Source organism: Euleptes europaea, chromosome 18 (genome assembly GCF_029931775.1).
Source record: "Euleptes europaea isolate rEulEur1 chromosome 18, rEulEur1.hap1, whole genome shotgun sequence".
NCBI classification, from domain to species: Eukaryota; Metazoa; Chordata; class Lepidosauria; order Squamata; family Sphaerodactylidae; genus Euleptes; species Euleptes europaea.
In genome coordinates this window covers 38,992,888-39,019,891 of record NC_079329.1, presented here as the reverse complement: position 1 = coordinate 39,019,891, position 27,004 = coordinate 38,992,888, and the positions used below count along the sequence as shown (strand labels likewise).

General features: G+C 46.5%; 1 protein-coding gene across 1 annotated transcript in view; it reads right to left on the bottom strand.

Moving 5' to 3' along the window:
* NSF (N-ethylmaleimide sensitive factor, vesicle fusing ATPase) overlaps nt 1-27,004 on the bottom strand; it is a 126,566-nt gene that overhangs the window by 87,640 nt on the left and 11,922 nt on the right. Inside the window, exons 2-5 of the mRNA XM_056863330.1 lie at nt 10,303-10,388; nt 9,489-9,588; nt 5,019-5,058; nt 1,210-1,376 (exon numbers count right to left, since the gene is read on the bottom strand). Of these exons, the coding sequence (XP_056719308.1) occupies nt 1,210-1,376; nt 5,019-5,058; nt 9,489-9,588; nt 10,303-10,388 (393 nt within the window). The remainder of the gene's footprint in view (nt 1-1,209; nt 1,377-5,018; nt 5,059-9,488; nt 9,589-10,302; nt 10,389-27,004) is intronic.

Below are 27,004 nucleotides of genomic sequence, written 5' to 3'. Positions count from 1 at the left end.
ATTTTCCCAGGTAAAAAATATGTTTGCTCAATTTCTAAACAACCAAATACAATGACTTGAGGTATCGTGGCCTACAAATTCAAACCAAGCATGATTTTTAATGCAAAAGAGGGAGAAAACAAAGGTCCTGAAGGCTGTGATTCTGCTGAGAAAGAGGGGATTAGATTTGGGGGCAGCTTCAGAGGTTTGGCTGCCTGTGAGGAAGCCTGAAGCGGCACCTGCCAGGCTGTTGTTCAGGGCTTCTTATTAAGCTCTACTTGGGCCCTTCCCATTCCTATAACCACAACAGGGATTGTGAACAGCTTGATCTTTTGGCCTTTATGACTCTGAGAGACTTTTGGGATCCAAGAACCCTGCTGTTAGCTCACTCATCCCAGAGTGACTCTGTGCCACACTCCCTGCTCTGCTGCCATAGATTCCCTGGGAAGCAAAGCATCTCCACTCTCCTCTTCCCACTATGCAGTTTCAGGCTCTTAACGTTCCCCCTGAACTCCAGCCTACATTAAGAGTGTGTGTATTAAGAGCGTGTTGGAGAGCAACTTCCTTTCAATTAGCTACTGCGGCTGATGTGCCAACCAAAGCAGGTAAGCTTTGGGAGTTGGCTTTACTGAATCAGACTGCTAGCTCATCTGCCCACGTTTATTTAGAGAAGTCCAGCCCACTTTTTAACAAAATAGGTTCTTGATGTACAATATAAACCAAATTTAAAACTTGAGGCTCACACCCTAGTCTGACAAATTTATACACCTAAAGACTGCCCACACACAAATGGGGCTTGAAGGCCTTATGAAAATTAGCAAGGTCCTGGATCACACGAACCCACAGTTAGAAGCTGGTTCCATAATCTGTGCATCACTCCACAAAATGATAGCTCAATCCCTGCCACCAATTTAATTTCATACGGAAAGCATAGTTCTTCTCTGCCCCAGGAACCTAAGGCTGTCAAATCACTGCCTGTACAAACAAGGTCGGTATCCTGAAACAACCACCCCTGAATTGAAACCCAGTCAACGCAGTAAGGCCTCAAAAGCATCAAGCCTACTGGTCTAAATTATGGCTATTTTCCACCATTTGTGATCTAAAATAGAGTACCAACTTTCATAAAGACTCACTGCCTGGTGGCAATTCTCATTTGGAAATCAGTCAGTCCTCATAGGATTGATACAATTGCACTGCTTAGTGAGAAACACACTTGGAGGAAACACAAACCTGCTGCCCAACTGTGAATGACTGGTTGTTGAACTGCTGGATGAACTCTGCCGCCATTTTGTCCGAATCATAAGGGTTGGAGTCAACGCTCTTCTTCTGAAGGAAGTCTATCTCAATGGTCATAGTACCAATGCACTGCTTGGTCTTATCAAAGTTATACAGGAAAACTGAAAAAAGTGGGGGGGAGAGAACAGAAAAAAAGAACAAGCCATTCAGTACCATGTGGCCAGATCCTAGCCCATGCCATTCTTAGCCACACTTAAGAATCACACCCTCAAAAGTGTCAAACAAATGCTTAATTTACTTCAACCTTCTTTGAACTGAAAGAACAAACCATGAACTAATGCTCAATTTTTAAGTAGATATACAGGCATACCTTGTTTTATTATGTTTCGCTTTACTGAACTTCACAGATATTGCGTTTTTTACATATTGAAGGTTTATGACAACCCTCTGTTGAGCAAGTCTATCAGCGCCATTTTTCCAACAGCACGTACTCACTTCATGTCTCATTTTTCGTGTGTCACATTTTAGCAATAATGTATTTTAATTAATTAATTAAATTAAGGTGTGTACATTGTTTTTCAGACATAATGCTATGCACACTTAACAGACTACAGTATAACCATAACTTTCATATGCACTGGGAAACAAATTTTTTTTTAATGTGACTCGCTTTATTGCAGAGGTCTGAAACTGAACCCGCAATATCTTCGAGGTATGCCTGTATTTTTTAACCCATTGATTGTTTCATGACTTTATGCTATCAGCCCCTGATGGGCCTCCTTGAGATAAACACTTCAAAATAGAGTCTTCTTTATCTAGACTGTCTGATCATGTGATCCAGAAGTCAAAGCCTTGCGAAGCTGAAAGGGCATCACTGCCAAGGCAGCAGCTCCTAAGACGATGCCCCCCAGCCGCCCAGACTGGCCAACAAGCCAGACCCAGAAGACTTCAGAGGAGCCACCTGGCCCACTCTGGCCTAGCGGTGCAAGGAGTCCTCCTTGGCTGCTGCAGATGGCCAGAGCTCCATGACTGCAAACCCACTGAATCTGTTTTCTGAGCCAACTTCAGAACTGGTCTCTCTCATATCCTGTATTAGCTGGAACAACTGCTCTTTGCATCTACAAAGCAACTTTTTAAAAAAGAAAGAAAGAAAAAATACCTCTGAACACTCAAGAGTGCACTTTCACTTCCAACAGAGTAATCTAAGCCTGTTCTCGTACATCTAGGGCAGGCTCAGTGAGAGGTTATCAGCTCACAACTTGGCACATCTCATCGTAGAAAAAAGCTTAGTGTTCATGAATTAGCATTTCTGAAAGTTCTGCACAGCCTTTTCTGGCACCTCATAATTGACACAACCTGCTGAGAATAATGGAGCTGCCTGGCGCACCAGGAAATGCTCTAATGCTCTGCAGTCTCCTCTTTTAATTCAGTAGCAGCTCTCAGAGCTTCACCAAACAGATGATGTTATGGTTGGATTTTTCACTTACTCTAGAAGTTCTATCAAGATCACCTGCACTAGCACAGATTAATGAGACTGCCTTCCTTACAGAAGAATAAAGGCAAGCTTAATGCAGTCAACAAAGGCTAGTGACCAACACAGGTGATATTTTTCAGTGAGCCCACAGCCATCAGATTTCTTGGCTGATGAACAGGACAAGTCCCTGGAACTAAGATCTCAGAGACCAAATTAACTAGGCTCATTAACCTCGAGGTATGAGGTCAACCAACTCTGGATTTTGCTTTCACATTGTAGGCCGCATCCTGCTCCTCCTCCTGTTCTTGTGACTTAAAAGTACAAAGCCTCTTGTGGGTTAATAAAAATGGCTACATTCCTAATAACTTCTTGCAATGGGCATGTTCACATAACTCACATCATCCTGCAAATCCTTATAACCCAGGTATAAAACCCACAGACTGTGGACACTTTCACAAGCATGAAAAAAATCAACTTCTGTACATCATACAAAACCTCATTATGAACATCTACAATTGTTCCAGCACAAGGCAGTCACAGCCCTAGGAGAGCCAGGGTGTCACATGTTCCTATGAGAAAAAGCCAACTTGGCTCCTACTATGCATAGCTGGTAAACAATTAGGAAACACTTGAATGGCATATGACAGTGCGCCCCCATCATCGGGCCCTAGAGCTCAAGGGGCCACGCTTGTCAACTTTGTCCCCACTGCAGCTTAGTCTCTGTCCCAAACTCAATGGGAGACTCTGAGAAATGATCCCTCTCTGCAGAGCCTCACCCTGGGGGTTCTGTGGCTTAGAAATGCAGAAACTGGTCCACAATCCTCTTCTCCACTTGCGCTTCCGCCATCAGAAGCTGCCTCCTGGCTTCAATACATATGAGAACAAAGGCTGCTTCTCCCACTCATTAGTTCTTCCTGCCATGAGCGCCTCATCTGCAGTAAAATCTTTCCATGCTGCCTAAGGGGAATTTATTTCCTGATTAAAATCCCCAGCAGGAACATCTCCAAGGGGGGGAGGAAATGTGGTCACTCTATCTGTATAGGAAGCTTCCCATCAGCCACCCCCAGAGCTTAACTGGAATGTGCACTTTGCAAGTTAGGGCCAACCTCCCCCCCTTCTTTGCCTGTTCCAATTATTACATGCATCACAATGTCAATTGGGGTTTCAATGTTCTTGTTATGAAAGAGATTGGGAATTAAATGCCATATCAAAGATGCTAAACAGCATCACTATTTAATGACTATGCAGCCTTGTCTAAATCCCCAGTAAGGAATTCAAAATGGCTGAGAAAGTCATAAGACTTACTGCTTGTCATGGACTGCAGGGCAGGGCAAACCACAGCCTCCCACTTCTCTCCTACCATGAGTTATCACTTTCCCCAGAATTATATCTCAGCAGCATGTGTCAGGCCCAGACACTGCCTTAATGAAAGCTAGAAAGAGGTTTCAGAAAACTTGGCTGTCCAGCACCACGGACAGCGCACTACAGGCACATGAACTGGCAGCATGCCTACTGAAGAAGAAGAAAGGGAGGAAAAACCGACAACGGACCACACAAAGGATCACCTACTATATTCAGGACAACATTACACCGTTCTATAGAAATCAGCATGAACTCCCATGTGCAGAAGATCATACAAACATTTATTTCACTAGGAAGACGTGCACATTTATTGGGCTATGGTTCCCTACGCTCATACACTCCGTACGTTATACAATAACTATGACAGAAGCACACTTTATGGCTCTTTCGCTGTTTCCCAACACAGAAGAGCTTTCCATGCATACCTATACTTGCTCTATGACTGTTTATTTTCCCAACATTCATTTGACTCTTATTTGTTCCTTAACTATTGTCTGGAGCAGATCCTGGAAAGCTGGGGTATAAATAACCTCAACGAATGAACTGACAACACGAGTCAATCATATGTCTCTATTTCAGACCTCTCCCTTTCTTCCTTTCTAACCTCTCTCTGCTTGGCAGTCTGCTCATGTCCTTAAGCTTAAATGCAGTGAAAACTGAATTCCTTGTTTTTCCTTCCTACTGCTGGTGCCCCTCTTCCTTCTGTATGTAAACAGGGACTATATTTCTTCATCACCTGCTGTTCAGACTTTAACTGTTTAATCCTGCCCCTTCTCTCTCTGTCATCTGTCACGGCAGAGTGCAAATTCCAACCGGGGTCTCCCAGGTCCTCGTCTGACACTCCAGCCACTACCCCACACCGGCTCTAGAATTGGGTCCACCATGCGGGGTTTGTGAGAAGAGAATTCTCGTTCTGGTCATCCCATTCCAGAAACCCAGCTATGCAAATCTTATAGGAAACACTTACCATCTATGTCTTGCCCAATGGAGAGTCCAGCCCATTTTCTCTGGAGAAGGGGGGGAAAGAGAGAGAATGAGGTGCTTTACCAGGGAAAAACCCCAACCATGCGCCAGTATTTAAAAGGGGGGAAAAATTCCCCAAAGATAGAAAGATTTGCTATAAGTACGAACAGAGGTAACAGAAAAAGCGAAGCCACGCCAAGTGCTTGCGCCTGTAGTCTGCACAACAAACATTCTGGGTCAGCCTGTCTTGCTCTCCCCCCATCTTTTAAGCAGGTCACCTGCCTTTTTATTTTAAATTGTATTATTTATTTGTTAAAACGTTTATACACTGCCTTTCTTCTTGGTTCAAGGCAGCTTACAATAACATTTAAAACCCATTTGTCTTTTGCCTTATAGAAGAGGCCTGCAAACATTAAAAAAAGGGTTACGTAACTGGGACTGGGGGGGGGGGAGTGCATCCCTGGTGTCATCAAGGGATTCCTTCCCCATTCATGCTGCATCGCGTTGAAAACCAGCATATCTGGAGGCTTTCTTTTTTAAAAGCTTGTTCCAGAACAAAAGGCGTATATCCGTTTACAAGGCAAAAGTTGCCTTTCTTACCCCGTGACATCTGCGTGCACCTTACAGGGCTCTGTTCCTGTTACTCATCTCCCTGGAGCCACTGTGCTTGCGCTAGGGGGCATTATATGGGTGGCCCTGTCTCTCCAATCCAAAAACCCTGCCGTAGTTTCTCCCTCCGCTTAAAGACGTTCGTATATATAAAGCCTGCTGTATGTCAGCCAACATAGTATGTTGGTGAGAGGTATGGAAAGAATCTCACAACTCTCTTTTCTCCCTTGGTTGGTAGAGCTTGCCTGAGCAGCAGGCTGCTGAGGAAAAATAATCCAAAGTGTCTCTCTCAATCCCAGAACAAATGGGATTCTGTGCACAGATGCATAAGCTTGTGCACACATGGATAAGCTTGTGGGAAATCTAAGAGGTTAAAACAGAGGAGGGAGAAAATAAAAAGCTGTTCCTTGCAGCTTAAACATTGCAAGGTTTCAAACATCTGTCCCCTGGAGACCCTTCCCACAAAAAGTGTCTGGAAGAGGCTGAGGAAGAGTGACAATGGCCTGCTCCTTGCTATCCCATATTTCAAGGGGTTCCTCAAAAGCTGATCTAATTTATAACCTTCCCTATTGGGAAACAGGAATCTATCGAAATAAAAAGCTGGTTCTGAGAAAACCACAAAGGGCACTGAAGGAGGATAAATGCCTAGCCATGGGATGGGCCTTAACTAAACTAAAGCCACACCTAAGGGGGAGGAAACACCCTTTGCACTGACTATTCCTCAGGGTGTTGGTTGCACCAAACTAAAGGGAACAAGAGCAAATTGCTGCATTGGAGTCTATTGCTCCACAATTTTGACTTCAACTTATGTATACCATAAATAAAAGTCAACTTCTTGTTTTGTTTAACCCTATGGGCTGTGTGCCTCAGGGAAAGAAACACACACAAGTTAATATCTCGGTCTATATTGGTATTATAGGATATGAATTAATGGTGGCAGCTTGTGAATGGAACAGAGTCTGAGCCCCGAACCCCAATAACTCTGGGTGAGTGAGGGCCTGTTATGGAGGGAGCTGGGCTAGCCTGTCTGCAGATGTCTCTGTGAGACAGAGAAGATCTGAGATGGGAAACGGTCAAGGCTCTCTATATGTTTAAAGAGACGAGAAGGGTGGTGAATGTGACGTCCTGACCTAATGGCACCTTGAACCTGACAGAGAGAGGTGTAGCGGGTGGTCGGCACTCTGTGTGAGTGGGGAAGGGGCATCAGAAAGAGCCTGGCCAATAAGCTATTTCCCAGGGCCACGAAGTTATTTTGCACATCAGACCTACAGCAGGGAGTGCAGGTTAAGTCAAAACCAAAGCTAAAATTCTCTATTGACGTGTCTCTTCTCACAAGGTGCAAAGGATATTGTAATCACCAATCTGACAGAGAACTAACAAGTAAAGCAGGCTATGAGATGCCCAAGTGACTTTTATTGATGAGTTACATTGTGATGAACTAGATGAGTGGACAGCCACGTCCACGGCATATCATCAGCAGTTCTTTGGGTGCGCTCGAACAGTGTTCAGCTTTAAACAATGAAAGGGAATGCATGCTATATTGTGTGTTAATTTTTTAACGAGTACTATTTCAATAGCCGGCTCAAGGTTGACTCAGCCTTCCAACCTTCTGAGGACGGTAAAGTGAGTACCCAGCTTGCTGGGGGTAAAGGGAAGATGACTGGGGAAGGCACTGGCAAACCACCCCGTAAACGAAGTCTGCCTAGTAAATGTCGGGATGTGATGTCAGCCCATGGGTCAGGAATGACCTGGTAATTGCACAGGGGGGAGGATTTCAATAGAAATAATTTCCACATAAGGCTTCAAATATAACAAGTCAGTTCAACAATCAAGTATATCAGTTTAGATATTAAATTGCTTTGGGGCATAAAATTAACACAGGTACTTTTAAAAACTTGTTTACTAAACATAAGCCAAAATAAACACGGCAACATTTTATTTAGCATACTGCATAATTTTCCAGAAAAACGCCTGAATTCTGATTTTTCCAGAAAACCCACATAACTTTCGTGGGTTGACATGTGTCAGGTCACTGTGAGAGATGGCCATGAGCAACATCTGTATGCTGATCCCTCCCCCAGCCCAGAACACTCAAGTGCTTTCCTCATCTTCGGGTAAGTGGTGCGGCAAATAGGAGTACAGGCCTGGTGCTTTCCCATAGGTAGACTTGTTCAACTTGTCAGGTGCATTCACTACCACAGCTGACCATCGTAGGCCTCCACTGCTGGTCACCTTCAGAATATGGTTCTTGTTACTGGCTGCTAAGTCAGCCTGTCTGTTTGTTCTTTCCCTTTCTCCTTCATTTTTAACTTATTTCCTCCCTCAGCTTTCGAGTTCCTCATTGCTTTCTGAATAGCAAATTTCCACATCTTTCTCAACTGTACTTGTTTTCATGGATAGTTTTTTAGCCCAGGAATACTTCGCCTCCTGAGATCAATGCTTTCCAATATTTAAGAAGCATCTCAAAACTACTTTGTTTAGTTTAGTATCTCAAAACTAATTTAAGCTTTTAACCTCCTGTGCCTGTTTCCCTTTTCCTTTGAGGGGGAGAGGTCTTCTTCTTTGCTGTTGTAATGTTAGACTGTAAGCTTATGGGCAGGGCAAGGTTCTTCTAAAAGCCTAGTTGAGAGTCAGCCAGCATGGCTCACTAGTTAGCGTGTCAGACTAGGGTCTGGGAAACCCAAGCTCAAATCCCCACTGCGCCATAGAAGCTCACCAGGTGGCTTGGGGTTAGACACACACTCTCAGCATGTATAGCCTACCTCACAGGGTGGTTGCAATAAAATAGAGAATAAAATGGAGGCGAGGAGAAGGATGTAAGCCCCTTGGGTCCCCCACAGGGTAGATAAGTGGGATATAAATGAAGTTATTTAATAAATAAATAGCTGAGCCATACATTCACCAAATAATATTATCATTACTATTTACATCGCTAGCCACTTAAAGCTCATTGACATTAAAGGCTCAGGATTAGTAGGAGAATCTCATTCTGCCTTTAGATTAGCTTTGTTCTGATTATCCTTGGGGGGGGGAGGAGGAGAGAGAGAGAGAGAGAGAGAGAGAGAGAGAGAGAGAGAGAGAGAGAGAGAGAGAGAGAGAGAGAGACTTTGTTAAAGGCCCCCAAGGAGTCCAAGCCCCACCCCCCTATTTTGCAAGTCACAGCTTCACAGCCTTGCCAGAGATCCTGTTAGGGATGGGGGGGGACCATTCAGCAATCCCCTCCCCAAGCTGGGCGACGCTTCCTTCACAGGTTCAAACAGTGTTTGCCATCACTGCAGGAGGCTGAGGGAAGCCAGGAAGCTTAATCACACTTTGCAACGTGTGGCTGCTAAATATCTGACGCTGGTGCTACCTTTGACAGATTTCTGCACTGGGATTTGCAAGAGCCAGATCATCGCGAGGAGATTACCTTCCTTCCTTCCTTTCAACGGATGGAGCCCTGCATGCTTCACAAAAGGGCAGTTTGCACCAGCATAGCTCGATCCCTCCACTTCCCACTGCCAGTGAGTGGGCTGAAGCCAGAGGAGGGATTCCAAGCAGCAAACCAGCACAATCCCCGGTGTGAATGCATCACTGCTGCCTGCACTATTGGAACCTACAAAGGTAGCATGCCTCCTTCTCTCCTTCTATAAAGCAGGAGAAATTTCAGAGCCCCCTGCTCACAAGTAATCACATCGTCCATCAGTGTACCTTACATAAAAGCACTGTCTTGTCAAATTGTACTTCACACCTGGTACAGGACTCCAGTGCCAGCTGGCCAGATGCCTTTGGGAAACTCACCATTTCCTTAACCCAGAGGGACTTTTGGAAGCAAAACCCTTTCCACCGTTCACCTTACAAGACACAGAAAAAATTGAAACCGTACCTGAGGCAAACTGAAAGCAATGGTGCCAGGAACGACTGACTGGTGGCTCCGTAGTGTGAAAACGTATTTGTGGTTTGCGGATGTCCTCACGGCAACATGCCTGGGGAGGAAGGGAAAACAAAGATCACCCAAAAACCTGCACCCCTCTCTGCTTCTTCTGTTCAGGTGAGAAGGCAGATGCGGCAAGCCTCAAATTATTCTTCTACATGGAGGAAGTTCTTTCTACCCAGTTTGTTTGTAATTCAAACCCAGAACAGCTCTGGGCAGGCTACCCCTGAGCAGAGGAACATCGTTGCAGAATGGGTTGTAAGAAGAGCCCACCCTGGAGCAAGCTGAGTCAAGTGGACTCTGCAGCGTAGTCAGCACCAGAGGAGGTGCATGGCTTGGACAGGGCCCACGGAGACAAGGACCAAGAGCCCAGCACACATCCACGATCATCACCGCTGCAGCCAACTCCAAGCGGCCTTCCCAGCACTGCAAGAGCCACCGCTTGGCTCTGCTTGCTCTTGGCTGTCAGTGGCCTTGCAGAGCAATGGCATGCTGGGAAGTTTCCTCGTAAGTTCAAGGGCTGGTCCCACCCCTGAACAGCATACAGAGAGAGGCTGCCTAAGCAGAAGAATATGCTGTAGCGAGGGTCCTTATGGGGACCCCGTTGCAGGCGCAGATTAAACCAGGGCTATACTATCTGCACTGGCTCCAGCTGGAGTATCGGATCAGGTTTAAGGTGCTGGTGATGACCTTTAAAGTCTTATACAGTCTGGGGCCTTCAGATCTGTGGGACCTTTTTTCTTGAAAGGTGACCTGAAACACTCACAGGCCAGATTGGAAGTCCTTCTCGTTGACCACGGCACAGTTGCTTAATGAGAGTTCGTCCGTAGGACATCTTGCTGCTTGCATAGTCTGTGAAGGAATGAGAAAGAGAGGAAACACTAAGGTCAGTGGTGAAGCACCAGGGTGGAGAAACACACAAGACAATCTGTGATTTGTTTAGCTTTCAGATACTGTCGAGAAGCCAAGCGCTCTAGGGATTCTTCATGTCACTTGTGAGAAGCAAGATTTCTGGGAGCTCCTACAAGTTTCAGGACTTGGGGATGCAGGGGCACGCATGACAAGAAATAGGGGAGACAAACATGACTTAGGCAATCCATCGGTGTCTGGGATGTAGTGTCTCAGACTGTAAAAAAAAAAAAACTCATGCAATGGAGGTTTCTCCATTTTAAAAAATCCTGAGCATAGAATCTGGCATGTTGTACCCCTAAATAAGGCAGTCTCCTTAAGGAGAACTTTATTTGAGGAAAAGACGGTCAGAGCAGCAAACAGGGTGGATAAAATCAATTAAAAAACAACAACGGATTTTTAAAATTTAAATTGGGTTTTTTAACCTAAAATTGGATATTTTTTTAAATAAAATGCTTTTTGAGGAAAAATCTATCTAAAGATAGTTTTTGATTTAAGATACATCATAGGCCAAAGGTTATTCATCATGAAATAAGGATTCATTTTTAATTATGTAGCATGAGGCTGTATATTCAGGCAATGTTGAAATTTTTTGGTCAATGAATTCTATTGATCCATTCACAATGTCATGCTCTTTCAGAGGTTTCTGTAAGATTATTTTGGGCTATTTTTCTATCTAGAAGATATTATCACAGATGCTTGGTTTTGCAGTTCTCAAAACTGTGAATTTGTGTCTGCAGAGATAACATGCCTCTTCTTCACAGCAAAAAAAAAAAAACGTTATAAAATAAACATACAGAAAAAGACCTTAATCCCATTGTTCCTTTGCAAATTTGTGTATACAGAATCAACCCTTTACCTCTTAAGTGCTAAGTTTCAAGAAGTTCAATGAATGGAAGATTGTTTGAAGTGGAAGAGATTTGCAAAAGGTGCTAAGGGTGAAGAAGGAGGGGCAAGCAGTAAAAATGAAAAAAGTGGAACCTTTTGAGAAGAATACTCTACAAGTCTTTATGTAGTAAACCATGATTTAAACTTACTGACTAGTGATTTAAATCATTAATTAAATCAATTTGATTTAAATCACACACTGGTAGCAAACACACAGAAATGCATACAAGAGCTAACTAAAGTACCGTATATACTCGCGTATAAGCCGAGTTTTTCAGCCCAAAAAAAGGGCTGAAAAAGCCGAACTCGGCTTATACGCGGGGCAATACTGTAGAGGGGGGAGGGGGAGGAGGGAACTTACCTTCGCCATCGCCGCCGCGCCCACCCGCCTTTCTTCGGCCGGCAGCAGCCTTCCTGGGCTGGCAAGAGGCCCCTGCAGGCTGGGCTGCTGCCGCTGCCGCCGCCACGCCCACCCGCCTTCCTGGGCCGGCAGGAGGCCCCTGCAGGCCAGGCTGACGCCGCGCCCATGCACCTTCCTCCGGCCGGCAGCGGCCTTCCTGGGCCGGCAGGAGGCCCCTGCAGGTGCAGGAAGGCCGCGCCGACGCCGATTCGCCGCCTCTCCCGGTGAGTAGGGGGTTCAGGGGCTCTTCCCCCTCCCCCCCTTGGATGGCACTGGGGTCGGGGTGGGTCGGGGTGGGTTGGGAGGGCCCGGGAGGCCGGCGGGTGACCTGGGGCAGGGGCGAGATCATCCCTGTGCTCTAAAATGGCGGCCGCCATTTTAGAGAGCAGCATTGCCGGTACAGGGAATTTCTTATTGACCCTCGGCTTATACGTGGGTCAATAAGAAATTCCCTTTTCTGGCCTCAAATTTGGGGGGGTCGGCTTATACTCGGGTCGGCTTATACCCGAGTATATACGGTAATAAGGAAAAGCAGGAATAGCTTTAGAAGATGGGGTGACATTTATCAGTCCTAAACACAACATCTACGAAAGCAGAGATAAAGAGAGAAACGACCTGTGGTTCTGGAAGTGAGGGATATATGATGGATCCAAGAACACACACACCCTAATGGGGCCAAAAGATGTGTTTTAATACCCTAAAATGGGTCCTGAGGCGGTATGAGGTGTTCTGGCAGAAACGCCAAAAAACAAAGAATTGAATGCTTTTCCGGGGTTTTGATAAAAAGGAAAGGAGAAGCTTAATGGTTTGTTAACAGTTTGGCTGATAGGGTGTGGTTCCAGAGAATGCCTGGACCAGTCCCTTAAGTGTCGATTGATTAGAGGGATGGGTGCAAGATAGGGTGACTCAGTGGGGTCTAGCTGGTCCCATTGTTAAACCAGGTGCACCTTCTAGGCTGGGGGGGGGGAGTTCAGCTGCCATCCCCTTCCTGCCCAGGCTGGAAACAAAATGGTTCCCAATCTCTGAGGGGAATCTGTTTTGGGGAGCAGTGCCCTGCCCTGAGGCCAGCCTCAGAGGCTCCCTTGCCTCCAAGAAGCCCTTAATGGGAGGAGGGGTCCAACTGCTAACAACATCAGAGTGAAGGCTAGGTTAGAACTCATTTCCCAAACATTTAGTTTATGCAGAAGGATTTTTGTGTGTGTGCATGGATGAGCACTCCACCATGAGCGTGATGTTACCCCTTCCTGCACCTGGAAGGGGCAACACATGGAGACTACCTCTGGACCTAGGTTGTACTGCAGTACCGGGATGCTACCAATGGTACAGGGGGAACAACACTTTGAAATTTCCAAGGTTCTGGACTCCAGGTTGCGGAGGGGCCAGTTGGAGTACCTGGTACACTGGAAACATTTGAATTCGAGCCATGATGAGTGGGTTGCAGCTAGACACGTAAACGCTCCCTCTTTAATCGCCGGGTTCCACAGGAATTGTCCCGACAAGCCCAGGGACCCGGGGAGGGGGTCTTTGGAGAGGCGGAATGTCAGATAGGGTTTCTGACACTAGGGGTTAAACAATATTCCTTCTGTGCACTCCCCCCCTCCCTCCTGTTTTGCACACGACCCACTAGCTCTGGTCAGAGATCTGCAAGTGTATGGAGACCCGCCCGTGTAAATCTTTCATCTGATACCGGGTCTCGCTCACAATGCCAGGAACTCCACCAGCCTCACCTCTGATTGCCCTTAAGTACCCGGTACTTGACCCACTGAAGTCGTTACCAGGAGAAAGAAATGTATTGTTTCCCTTGTATTGCTGTAACCATTGTGTCCGTTCTATAAATGTAGCAGATTCCCAATGATCTGCATTCTAACCTCTTCGTCTTGCTGAAACCACTGACTTCCAGAATAAATCCTTGAAATCACTGCCCTGTCTGGATTTGAGCTTCTATTGCCTGGGACGCCGTGAGTTTGCTGAAACCTGACACAAAGGCAGCCAAGGAGAGCTCCGTCATGATGGCCTACAAGGTCTAGGACCCAAGGGCTCCTTCCTTGGCCTCTTCAAGACAGGCTTATTTGCTGGCCTAGGCCAGAGGAGACCATAGCAAGCCACTGTGAGACAGAAGATGTCAGCTACTTAACCTGAGAATCAGTGGATTACCAAGCTCTCAGTGGGGAGAAGAGACTTGCCTTAAACTGTCCTAAAAGGTGTGTGTGGGGACAAAGGGAGAACTCTCCCTAGTACATCAAGGACAGGCCTGTACTCTAATCTTCTCCCTAGATGCTAGTTTTCAATGCAGAAGGAGTTGTTTTAGCAGGACTTTAACAGCATGAAAGCCATTAACCTGCTTCTGATTCACTTCCTGGACATCACTAAGCACTTACACAATGGACATAGAAACCCCACTTTGTGCCAGAAACCAACTGACAACAGTTACCTCCCTGCTCCCAGTTACTATCTACAGTCCATTACCGACAGCCAAGCCTTAAGGCATCTGTTCCTACATACAAAGGCAAAGTTCCTACATTCCTGAAGCAACATTCCTAAAACTAGAGGATCCACTTGGGAAAGTTAAGGGACAAACCAATTAAAGCAGATGGAAAGATTGCGGGGGGTGGGGGTCACTGCCAGATAAAATCTTTCCAATGCATCAAAGATCTATGACGTTCCTTAGACGGTCATTATTCTTCCCTCTGACAGGTCCTGGGGAAGCTGGGGGGCCTTCCCATTGTATACAGATCTCCCCCTCACAAAAAACTGAAGCCATTACTTACTGTTCACCCAACAGAGATATAAACTCTGACACCAGCTCTGATGCTGCCTTGAGCAATGCTTACATGGGACCCAATATCACAGGCCTACTCATCTGCACATCCTCTGACAGGACAAGATTGGTGCTGTCAAGCGCTACCCACGTCCATTTGTCATCTGCCTTGACCAAGCTGGACTGTCTAAGAGACTAGAAGTTCGAAATGAAAGCACTCTGGGGAAAACTAAACAAACCTAAAAGGATTATTTATTTACTGATATTATAACAAGCGCATCATGTCTATAACAATGCAAACAAGCAACATGAAGAGGTCAGGAATGGAATTTAGTCATTGGTTATACTGTTTAGTAAAATGAAAATAAATAGCTTTTAAAAACGGAAACACTCAAAAACTGGGGTAGGTGTCTGTGTAGAACATCCAAACACAGCCTCAAAGGTTGCTGTACTTCAGCAAAAGAGTTTCAAAGAGAGACTTTCGTAAGATGCTGCTGCACTTTCATAAACTGGGCAAAATTATTATGCAGATCTCACACCATGTGGACTTGGGTTCAACAGGGGCCTGGATGTGGTTAGCTTATGAAGGAATGTAGTTTTCCCTCCTTACAAGCTTATGTGTATTAATCTCACATTGCCCATTCATCATTCATTTGTGGGGGGTGATCCACACCCACCAATTTGACCGTTGACGTGTTGCGTGGTACAAGCATGTTTGTGTCTGTGTATATATGTCAATGTAATGCAATGCTTCATGCATCTGATGAGGTGGACCCTGAATCATGAAAGCAAAGGCTGCATGACATTTGTTAGACTCTGCCTTGTTTTGGATTTCAACAGACTAACATGGCGACCCTTGTAAAAGCACACACTCAGTACTTTACTGAGTTTCATACACACACAAAAATCAAGGTCCCTGCCCCCAAACAGCCTGCAACCGAAAAGTGATCCTGCATTACACCTGTCACACATGAAAAAATCAGGCTATTTATTTCTGCCATGCAGAGAGAACAAGCTTAACTTGGGGAAGTAAACAGCAAGTGCGCTTAAGGATCTGTGAGTCAGCCATAGTCGAACGGGGGGGGGGGGTGCAAAACAAATGAGGCCAAACAGAAAAATCTTTGCTGTCACTGAGGACACAAGTTGCCCCCAGCTCTGTTCCAAAAGAGAGGGACACACACAGGCGGAGAAAGAGAACCGAAGGCCCACAGCAAAGAAGCGTTAAGAGAACCGTGGAAATGGTTCTCAGTGTCAAATCCAACATGGTTTTCAAGGAGACCAAGGAGCACCATGGACTCCTGGCCCTTTTCCTCCCCGATCCTGAAGGACATCTCAGTTTTGCCAGGGAGCAGAAGGTCAGGACGTTGGTCAGACCCTCTGGGCTGTTAATAACCTCACTGAGGGGACAAGGGCGCCAGATGTGGAGAATTTTTGACTGGAAATGTACGTTTTAAATTACCAGGGAGGGGCGGGATATAAATCAAATAAATAAATAAATAAAGAGACCTAGGGTTTTAGAGAGATGGGGAATCCCTGAGAGCCAGCATGGTATAGTGGTTAAGATCGGTGGTTTGGAGTGGTGGAGTCTGATCTGGAGAACCAGGTTTGATTCCCCCCTCCTCCACATGAGCGGCGGAGGCTAATCTGGTGAACTGGGTTTGTTTCCCCACTCCTACACACGAAGCCAGCTGGGTGACCTTGGGCAAGTCACGCTCTCTCAGCCCCACCCACCTCACAGGGTGTCTGTTGTGCGGAGGGGAAGGGAAGGTGACTGTAAGCCAGTTTGATTCTGCCTTAAGTGGCAGAGAAAGTCAGCATATAAAAACCAACTCTTCTTCTTCTTCTACAGCCTTCCTTTCTGCACTGGTGTGACCTGCCTCTACTCCTTTATCACTAACAGACCTTTTCAGAGGGTAGCTGTGCTGGTGTGCAGGAGAACAGCTAGATTCGAGTCCAGTAGCACCTCAGAGGCCAACAAGATTTGGGGGGTATAAGCTTTCAAGAGTTAAAGCTCCCTTCACCAGATACCTGAAGGGGGCTTTGACTCTCAAAAACTTACACCCCCAAAATCTTGTTGGTCTCTAAGGAGCTAATGTTACCCTGGGCAGGTAGTCTCCACCTAAGTTGGGGGAATTAGCCGGAGACAGAAAGCAAGAGGGTGGGGGTAACTAGGATCAATAACCTGTGTATACCAGGATCGTCCCCGGTGAGAATTCTCAAATGAACAGGCAGTTGTTAGAACTGAAACCGGTTTTATCAATTAAATAAAGTCAAATAAACAGATTGCAAATGATCAACATACACACATACAGCACAGAGCTAACTAGAAAAAAGGGAGGAGGTTGGATAGGGCTTAGTGAAGGGTGATAATTATCAATCCTGAAGCAGCAAGTTGAGAAGGAAAAAAACCAGTGTTTTCGGAAGCAAAGAGAGGGGTGAGTGTATGGATCCAAGATACTATGGGAGGGCAGAGGTCCTGCTCTAATACCCTAAAATGGGCACTGAGGCAGTATGAGGTATCCTGGCAGGAAAGCCAAAGAACAGATTGCTTTTCCAGGGTTATGGACAGAAGGGTAGGAGAGCTTAATGATTCGTTAATGTTCAGCAGACAGGGTGCGATCCCAAGAGAATATCTGGGCTGTTTCCTTAAGCGTCGATTGATTAGAGGGATGGGTGCAGGTAGGGTGAGTTATGGTCTGCTGGGAGGGCTGATTAAATTTAATTAATTAAAAGTGAAACAATGGGGTTTAGCTGGTCCCATTGTTTAAGCCAGGCACACCTTTAGGCTGAGAGGACAGTCAGCTGCCAACCCCTTCCAGCCCAGGCTTGACACAAAATGGTTCCATAACTCTGAGGGGCATCCATTTGGGGGGAGCAGTGCCCTGCTCTGATGCCAGTCTTAGAGGCCCCCCTGCCTCCATGAAGCCCTTTTAATCGAAGGAAGGGTCCAACTGCTCACACGAATGGACTCGAATATAGCTGTCCTAAGAGACCTGTGAGTCTTATTTGATCACATATATCACAGGCCACCAGGATGTGACCACACCAGTGTATACCACATTAATCCCTTCCCCCTTTCTCAGCTTTTCCATGCCAGCATTGCCTCTCTTGATAATGGTAAGAGAAGGAGCTGTGGTGTGGACTATTCTCCAACTCTGTTGAGGGTTCCTCAGATGATCAGGCTCTTGGGATTATGTTCTGTGCAGTGTGAAAAAAAACACGCAACTGCCAGGTTACACAGAACACACATGAACACCCGGGTACAAAGGGAGAACCAGAGAATGCCCTGGCCGCTCAAAACTACCCCCTTCAGCAACGGGAGAGGTAGTCCAGAGCTATCACCAAAGAGAGACATGGAATTTCAATGAAAATCAAGCACAGAGATCTGTGAATGGGACCCTAAATTATGCTGAGCATTTTTTGTAACTTGGATGGCTTTGCGTGCTCAAGGCAAAGAGAAGGAAGAAGCGTGGGGGGGGAGGGGGAGGCGCTGCACTTGTTCAGTGTTCAAGCCTGCTCTGATTCTGCACACAGCCTTCCACTGCAGCTGCTTCCCATCCATTTTCCAGCCAGCAAACTTGCAAAGAACATTCCCCAGAGCCACCTTCGGCCGCAGTGATTTCTGGCAATAACGAACTTGGTGAAGGTTAGCGTGAAAGGCATGGGAACTGGGGTTACTAGCACATCAGTCTGAGGCCAAGTGGCCCCACTTGTGGGGCAAATACCAACTCCAGGGAAGAATGGAAAAATTATCACCAGCATACCATTATTTAAAAATGCAGTTACATCACACGCCGAACAGTCTTCGCACCACCCACAATGCCGCTGCCCAGAGCCCAGTCACAGTAAGCAATGTGGGGACACAAGCAGTGCCATCCCAAGCAGAGATGCACCTTTCTAAGCTCACTGCATTTAACAGCCATAACTCTGTCTAGGACTGCAGTGACAATCTCCTGAGGCTTTGAATGCTATTTTGTAAGCAGCTCTGCAGGGATTAGCGAGTTAAGCTTTTTCCGATGTCACATAGAGCTCATCCTTCTTGACAAAAACATTTCCTAAGTGATGGCAAACTGGGAACAAATGTCTACAGAGGAAGACAAAGATATAAGGCATTATTGGGGAGAAGCTTGGTTAGGATTAGAGGTTATTTTTCTGTTGTAGGTTACCCCTGTATTTATTTATACACCCCAACATTTTGACGTAGCTTTCAGTCTGATGCCAGACTTTTAGAGACTGGCTGTTATGCCTCACTGGCAAAGGAAAGGCACTCTGTGCATGCACAAGCACTCTAATATTACATCATATTTTACAGAGCTGGTTCCTGGTTCAAATATTTTACAGAGCTGGTTCCTGGTTCAAATGAAGCTCCAAGAGGTGAGAGGGGATCTTTACTCTCCAAGGGCCTCATCGTCTACAAAGAATCAAAACACAAGACTGGAAAATAGCCAAGACATTTTAGTCAGCGGGTGTTGACTTCTAAAATGTGGGCTCCTCTCTCCAGAGCAGATGGATAGAAGGTAGATGACAGTACAGGGGCCAATGGTCCACAGAACACCAGGGGTAGGCTGATTGCTGGGGCCCTCGCAAAGAATACTGACTAGGTAGATCTTGACTGATCGTAGAAAGAACGTCTTAAATTCTTCAGCAAGAGTGAAAACTTAGGATCATCCAAATATCGATTGGTTACACCTTAACTCAGGGGTGGGGAACGTCAAGCCTGGGGGCCATTTAAGGCCCACGAAATCATTTGGTCTGGCCCTTCGTGGGTCCTGGCAGATCTCTAGCTCAGAAGGATCTAAGACTGGCGATCCGCCCCCTCCCGCGGACAGGAATAGCCTCTATTCAAGATGCGAGTTTGTTTTGCTGAGAAAAGGAACCTTTTCCCCCCTTGCAGAAGAGTTGTTAGCTATGGAGCTGCTAGGACCGCCCAAGAAACTGTGTTAACCCTTTCCCACACGGGCCATGGAGAAACATATTCCCTCTGTACTACAAGAGGGCTGGGGGCAGAAGTGGCACAATGGAGGGGTTAAAGGGGGAAGGGCCAGAATGCGCGTTGGGGGGAGGAGTTCTTAGCCAGTGTGTCCTCATTTCATCCCTGCAGGAGGAGGTAGCAGGAGCCGGCTGTAGAATCTGGCCCCAACCATGAGGAGCCAGAGCAACTCCGACGTGCAGCTGGACAGCTACGCCCAGCTGGTGCAACAGACCATCTTGTGCCCCAGGTGGGCGAGTGTGCCACTGGTTAGATGCCTGCCTGCCCGCGTGCAGGGGGTGGTATCATCTGGGGCAGCTGCCTGCTTGGGGCTTGGTCGGCAAATTTTTAAGTTGATAATTTTGTATGGCCCACGAATGATGTTATAAATATCCAAATGGCCCTTAGCAGAAAAAAAGTTCCCCACCCCTGCCTTAACTCTTAAGAGACTCTCACTTAGCACCTTTGTGTTATGCACTTAAACACTGTCAATTAATCATAGCAATTAGGGGAAGTGCTGTGGCTCAGTGGTAGAGCATCTGCTTGGCATGCAGAGGTCCCAGGTACAATCCCTGGCATCTCTAGCTAAAAGGATCAAGTGGTAGGAGAGGTGAAAAGACAGCTCCCTTGCATGCCATTTTAAAAGGATATGTTTCTACATAGCCTATCCCATCCTTTGTCAGGTATTCTTGCCACTTGCATTTGCAAATGATAGACATGTATTTCCCTAGTTCCCCCGGAAGCAGAAATCATACCACAACCACCAAAATGTTGAAGCCAAATGGCAAGGAAACAGCTGGTTTGTAAATTGGCCTGAAGATTCCTCAAAATCCCTAGTCCCCTTTCTCTCGGAGCTTGTATTTATTAACTCGCATACACAGAATAAGACAAGACTACAAGAAGAACAGGGATATGTGCGTTTACACCCCACAGGAGGAAAACCCTATTATGCCGAATGCTTGGAACCCTGCACAATGGGTTGTATTATTCTGGTTAATCTTAATAAAAAGGATTACATTGATTTTGTTTGGGAACCTAACAGAAAGCATTGCAAATTGCCTTATAGCCACAAAATAAAAAACTACTGGTAACATCGGATTAAAAGAATACCTTAACGTAATCAATGGATACACTGCCACAGGGCCCTTGGACCCTGCCAACAGCTGGGCAGGACCAGCAAGGGATGCCAGTTCCCTCCCATGCCACTGTTGGCTAACTGCACATCAAGCCCGTGTGGTGGATCTGAGCCCTCCCCACTGTGCCACCCCAAGTGGCTGCCTGGGTGGCTTGGCTGGAGAACCAGCCTTGTCCCCAGATTGGAAGCAGAAGTAAAAACACCCCACATCCTCCAGGGTCCAGGGAGTCAATATTACAGTGTTTTTCATGCTGCCTTCCAGGGAGCGTGGGAGTTCCTAGGAAGCTGATCAGGGGCTCTTCAATGTGAAGATTAATAATTGGGGTAATATTTTCCCCAAAGGACAGCTCACCCACCACAAAGGACCTTAGCCTGTGATACTCAGCAGAGAAGTAGAGAGATGTGTAGGTGGGGGGGGGGCTTATTTTCTAGGGTGGACTTTCACACAGAACAACACTACAGTCTAAGAGGCCCTGACTAGTCCAGATGACATTTTCCACCAGCAGGACAGAACTTTCCTGCCTCCCCCCTCCCACTGCAGCCAAGCAGTCTCTACAAACTGCTGCTCCTGGAGGGGAAAGAGGACCCCGAGGAACACCCCGAAGGGAGAATCAGCAGTGGAAGAGGGAATCCGTGCAAATGGCCAGTTTAGTCATGATCCAACTGAGCATGCATGCTAGATGAACCCCCAAATTCATCGCAACAGGCAAGTCACCCTGGAATGGATGCCCTTTGTGGCTGCGCCCATGACACTGTCAGAATTCCAAAGGTGCCCACAGGCTCAAAAAGGTTGGGGACCCGTGTTAAAAGGGAAGAGGGAGAATAAGAGAGCTTAAGATCCTGAAAATATGCCCCTCCAAGAATCAGCATTGAACTGCATTCTCACAAACCAGTGGTCTTTCCACTGTGGTGTCAGGAGGAGGCCATCGAGCCAGATTTGCAACAAATGGTTGGAACGTGCTGCAGCCTTCCCTTTCTCGCTTGAGATACTGCAGTGTAGACATGCTAATTCTGGGCAGAGAACAAGGCTACCGCAGAAATCTGCATCCTCTCCTAGAAACATGGGGAGCAGCTGCAGAGCTCTGCAACCCTGATGGGAGATAGAGAAGCAACAGCCCCCAGAATTCCCCTCCCACTCACCCTAGCCCAACTGTGCAGAGTTATGTGCTGAAAATGGGGTTTGGGGAGGGGCTTCAGTGCCATAGAGTTCAATTGCCAAAGCAGCCATTTTTCTCCAGGTGATCTGATCTCTATCAGCTGGAGATCAGTTGAATTAGCAGGAGATCTCCTGCTACTACCTGGCAGTTGGCAACCCTACAAGTGGGGGGGGGAGAAGAGGAGGAACTCAACTGTCCCACACAACCCCTCTAAGGCATACACTTCAGCCTCCAGCATTTGTTTTCTCTCTGTATTTTTCAGCTTCGTTTTAACCCAAATAAAGCAGGCATGGGCAAAATAGATTATTATGCAGTGTGTTTGTGGAAGCAGTTTCTAAAGATGGATGAAAAACAAAGAGCTGGTCAAGAAGAAGAATCCTGGTGCCTTAAATGCCCCTCATCCTTGCAGGCATTCCTAATTCGAAGAGCTACCATACCATTCCACCTGATTCAGAGTTCTGGGCAGCCTGAAATGTTGCAGGGAGACATAGAGAGGTACCAGCCCTCTCCTCGGCATCTTGTTCTCCAGCATATACACTGTGACTCCCACGCCACACTGGGTAATGCCAATAACAAACATACCAGGAGGTCTAGACTTCTATCAGCTTCTACAACAAGTCTGGGATATGTTTAACCCACCTATCAAACACTTTTCTGATCAATCCCACAGCAGGAGTTAAAGCTGAAGAACGGCGTGCAAGCTTTCCAGCCAGAGACTGACTAACAAGGGGGTTATAATAAAACTATCATTTCTGTACTATGTTCTCTTCCATGGGTGTGAAGGGCACACGTGATACTGTTTGCAGGATGTCTTGCTTGAACAACAGCAAGAAGATAAACTCTCTGCAAACAGAGAAATGGTTTGTCAGGGGAAATGGAAAGCTAGGCTATAAACTCTCTCCCTGACATACTAGTTTTATGTTTATATGTTATTTATTGACTGCCTTCCTCACTAAGACTCAAGGTGGATTACATACTGCAAATAAATGCAATCAATTGGGTGATACATCTAATAAAAAATGTAATAGGACTAAGAATTGCAGAAATTTGAAATGCAGCTGTTATCTCAACAAACTGTATTATACTTAGAATCATAGAGTTGGAAGGGACCACCAGGGACATCTAGTCCAACCCCCTACACAATGCAGGAATTTCACAACTACCTCCCACACGCACACCCAGCAACCCCTACTCCATGTCCAGAAGATGACCAAGATGCCCTCCCTCTCATTACTTAACGTGGTAAACAAAGCAGAACATAGTACAGGAGTCCGCAACACTTTTGAGCGTGGGGGCACCTTCGGAATTCTTACACAATGTGGTGGGTGAAGCCACAAAATGGCTGCCACAGGAGGCGGAGCCAGCCACAAAATGGCTGCTGTGGCTGTCCTTCTGTCCCACAGTGAAGATCTTTGTGCTGTGCTGGCGGTGGCAGCTGCCAAAGTAACATTTTTAAAAATCTACACAACCAATCAACTCTCCCATGGCCAATCAGAAGCCTTCCTGGGCAAGAGCCCCACATGGCCCCACCCACTTCCTAAGAACACTTGGCGAGCACCAAGAAAGGTGCTGGAGGGTGTCATGGGCAACGCATTGGGAACCCCCAAGAAAGCACATTTATGGGCAGCTGTTGATTTTGTTCCTTTGTAGGGTGGCACCTGCAGAAAGCCCTGCTCAGTTGAGCAAAACTGTTGGGGTGGGACATAGGTGGAGAGGTGGCATTCTACATATGAGGGTCCAAGGCCATAAAGAGCTTTGTATGTGATAGCCAACACCTCGATTTTAGCCCAGTAACTGATGGACAACCAACGGAGTGCCTGTAGAATGTGTGTAATGTGCACTGATAACTGAACTGTGGCATTCTGCACCAAATGCAGTCTCCAAGATTATTTTGAGGGGAGACCTATGTAGCGTGCATTACAGTAGTCTAGTCTCTAGGTCACCATGGCATGGATCCAGGTAGCCAGATTGACCAAGTTTTTTCTTCTATGGGGGAGAATTGCATCATATGAGCTCCCACCTCTGTTCTGAACTGATACAGCCTACAGACACAGGTTCGCCACCCCAGTCAGAACCGGGTCTGGCAACAAATGGAGACTGAAAGTTGTCTGTAATCCTGTAATTTGTACTAAGGGGGAGGCGAAAGATAATTCTGGATCCACAGAGCCAACTAATTATGCAGTGCAAGGAGTCCTTGGGTTTGTGTTTCTCAAACAGCAGCCGCCCGCCCACGTCCTCCGCCATATGGCAAGCTACTCAGAAGCCCAGAGGACTTTCAAAAGCAGTTTTGTAACATGTCGGGGGGGGGGGGGAATGGGCGTGTTCCTCTTAATCAAATTAAAGCAAGACAAAAAATCCCACCGGGCAGTTGGGGAATGGCTAAATCATTTCTTTGGATCCAGGTCCTCATCTAGGAGAATTACCTGGGGTGTCTATCACCATGTGAAGAGTATGTGCAGGCAAGTCCTGTTATGGGGAAGTGGCACTTTCCTACATCTGAGGGGGAGGAAGAGATTACCAGACCCACGGCATTCGCGGACCAGAACAGATCTTTGCCACTGTTCAAAGCAGACGGGCAGTATTTTTCTGGAGCAGGGGTCCCCAACCTTTTGGAGCCTGTGGGCCCATTTGGAATTCTGACATGGCACGGTGGGCGCAGCAACGAAATGGATGCCACAAAATGGCTGCCTTAGGAAGAGGGGCCAGCCACAAAATGATTGACACAGCTTAACCAGTATCACAGCCCAGATCCTTGTGCTGTGCTGGCAGCTGCTGCCAAAGCAACATTTGCACAGCCAATCAAATCTCCAATAGTCAATCAGAAGCCTTGTTGGGCAAAAGCCCTACCTGGCCCCACCTACTTCCGAAAAAAGATTCCTGTACTTCTTGTTCCTGGGGTACTTGGAGTGAAACAGAAAGCACCCTGCCTATCCTGATTTTTCACTATGGAGACAAATCCTTGTTTGTGCATCTCTTGAATCCTGAAACGGAGATCTGCTTCTGCTCAATTCTAAGCGCAGACAGGCCTTTCTCTCTGTTTCAGGCCTGCACAGTTCACTCCTAGCGCAGGGCATATTTTATGACTTGGAGTAGTAGGGCTGAATTGGATCTTAATGCTCATGACCTAGTATGACTCTGCATGATTATTTGCAGCCTAACACAAATATTTTAATAAACAGTGTTGAACTGCAATCTTAGGCATTCTGAGAAGTGCGATCCATTGAAATGAATGGTTTTTTTTCTGAATAAATGTGGATAGGGTTGGGCTTTTTTCAGAAGGTGTCTCTCGCTGCAAGTTGTGCTTGAGGTCTGTTCAAGGGTGCAATTTTCTCTTGACTAATCCTGTGAACCTTTGAATCATTGCTTCTAGCTGTCTTGTCAATTTCAGCTTCATTGTTTAGACAATAATTCTGCAGCTATATAATTGCTTCCTTTTCACTCTTTTTTTGTTGTTCTTCATGCTGTGAAAGCAACACCAGTTATACTATTTTCATCTGGTGTTTACTCAGCGCGAGGACCTATTGGCTGCTTCAGCATAAGTCTGTGAATGTGGTATTTCATTCCATAAAATGCGTATTCTGGGAGTTCAGGGGGCCTCTGAGCAGGTACAGAGTACCTCCCTCTTTTTGCAACAACCAAAGATGTCTAGTGCCAGACAGCAGGATGACTTCGCACAAAGGCTTAATATTGCCACATCTGAGCCGCATGTCGGAGCATCAACCTGCCCTCAGCAGCAGCGCTACGGCAGACGGCTGTTTCAGGGTGGCTTGAGGAATGGTAAAAACAAAATTAACAAAAAACATATCTACAATTCAAAGTTAAAAGTGTTGCTATTTTTAAATGGGGGAAAGGCCCTGCTTTCAAGACAGGTAAAGGGTGCCCCTCTTTCTGGCATGGGCTGTACCACTGAGCCCTGTTTGCCAATGGAATGGCAAATCCAAACATAGTGAAACAAGCAGTCCTTTGGATAACTCTAGAACAGGGGGTCTCCAACGTGGGGCACGTGGGTGCCATGGCGCTGCTTTCTGGATCAGTAAGTGGGTTTCATGGAGGAAAGGCATTGGGGCTCAAGGGCCAAAGCCCCACCTTCCACCCCATTCACCCAAATGACCTGCTGGCAAGTCCTGATGCCAGTAATTCTACTCCATTTATAGACCTCTCTTGCATCTGGGTTGACTCATGGAGGTCCAGGCAGCACATTTCAGAAGTATGGAAGGTGGGGCTTTGGCCCTTGAGCCCTAATGCCTTTCCTCCATGAAACCCACTTACTGATCCAGAAAGCAGTGTCTCAACAGGCCCTTAATTCAGCACGACACTTTCTGGCTCCTGTTCACTCCGATGAAGAAGCCACCATTACCCTACCACGCAGCTCTCTCCAAGTCTAAAAACAGACCCATATCTGTCAGAGGTAGCCTTTTGATTCTTCACTGAATGGGTCCTGATTCCTTTCCTAGCCATGCTTGGGCCGGCCCGTACAAGCGGTCAGGCTCTTGACATGAGTTAGGCAAGTGTTTGCATTTTTGCTCTGCTGTTCCCACTCCCTGTTCCCTTCCCCCCTCCCTTTGCCTTGGCCTTGAGCGGCTAACGAGCAGTACTGTGTTTAGGTTCCTTCTTCCTCCTTCCTGCCAGGCACCTTTATCTATTATTCCGTTCCCAGGCCATTTGATACTGAACCTGTGATGTAATCATGCTTTAAGTTATGCCTTGTAGTCTGGCTCGCCATTAGCAGCTTTGAACCTGCAAGTTGCCTTAGCTGTACCTGTTGCTTCTTCAATAAAGTTTACCTGCTTCTGACTTGACAGTCTGAGCGAGTGGCTTTTTGGGAATTGCCCAGGTTGGCTGGAGAACCTGACAATATCCTGATAACAAATGTCAGCTAACGAGAGAAATTGAATGGCTGCTCAGGTTCCTAATTCTGAAGAAGTCCATGTTGTTTTGTGCTGGTGACTATGAAGACTCTGACCGAGCTGATGCGCCAATACAGGATGTTCACACACATTCCGCCTGCTCAGGGAGCAAAGTTGTCAGAAAGTTTGCCATTCCAACTACTGAGAAAGAAGGGAAAGTTGTTAGTTTGTGTGGAATTAAAACCCCATACCTGGGGACAAAAGCTACTTTATGGGGCAGGCTGAGGACCAGGAAGAAGGTAGACAAACGAGGAAGGAAGGCAGCCCAGAGAAGATTACAAATTAATATTTAGGAAGGGCACAGAGAGAGCGGGTAAAGGGAAAAATAGCAGATGAGACAGAGAA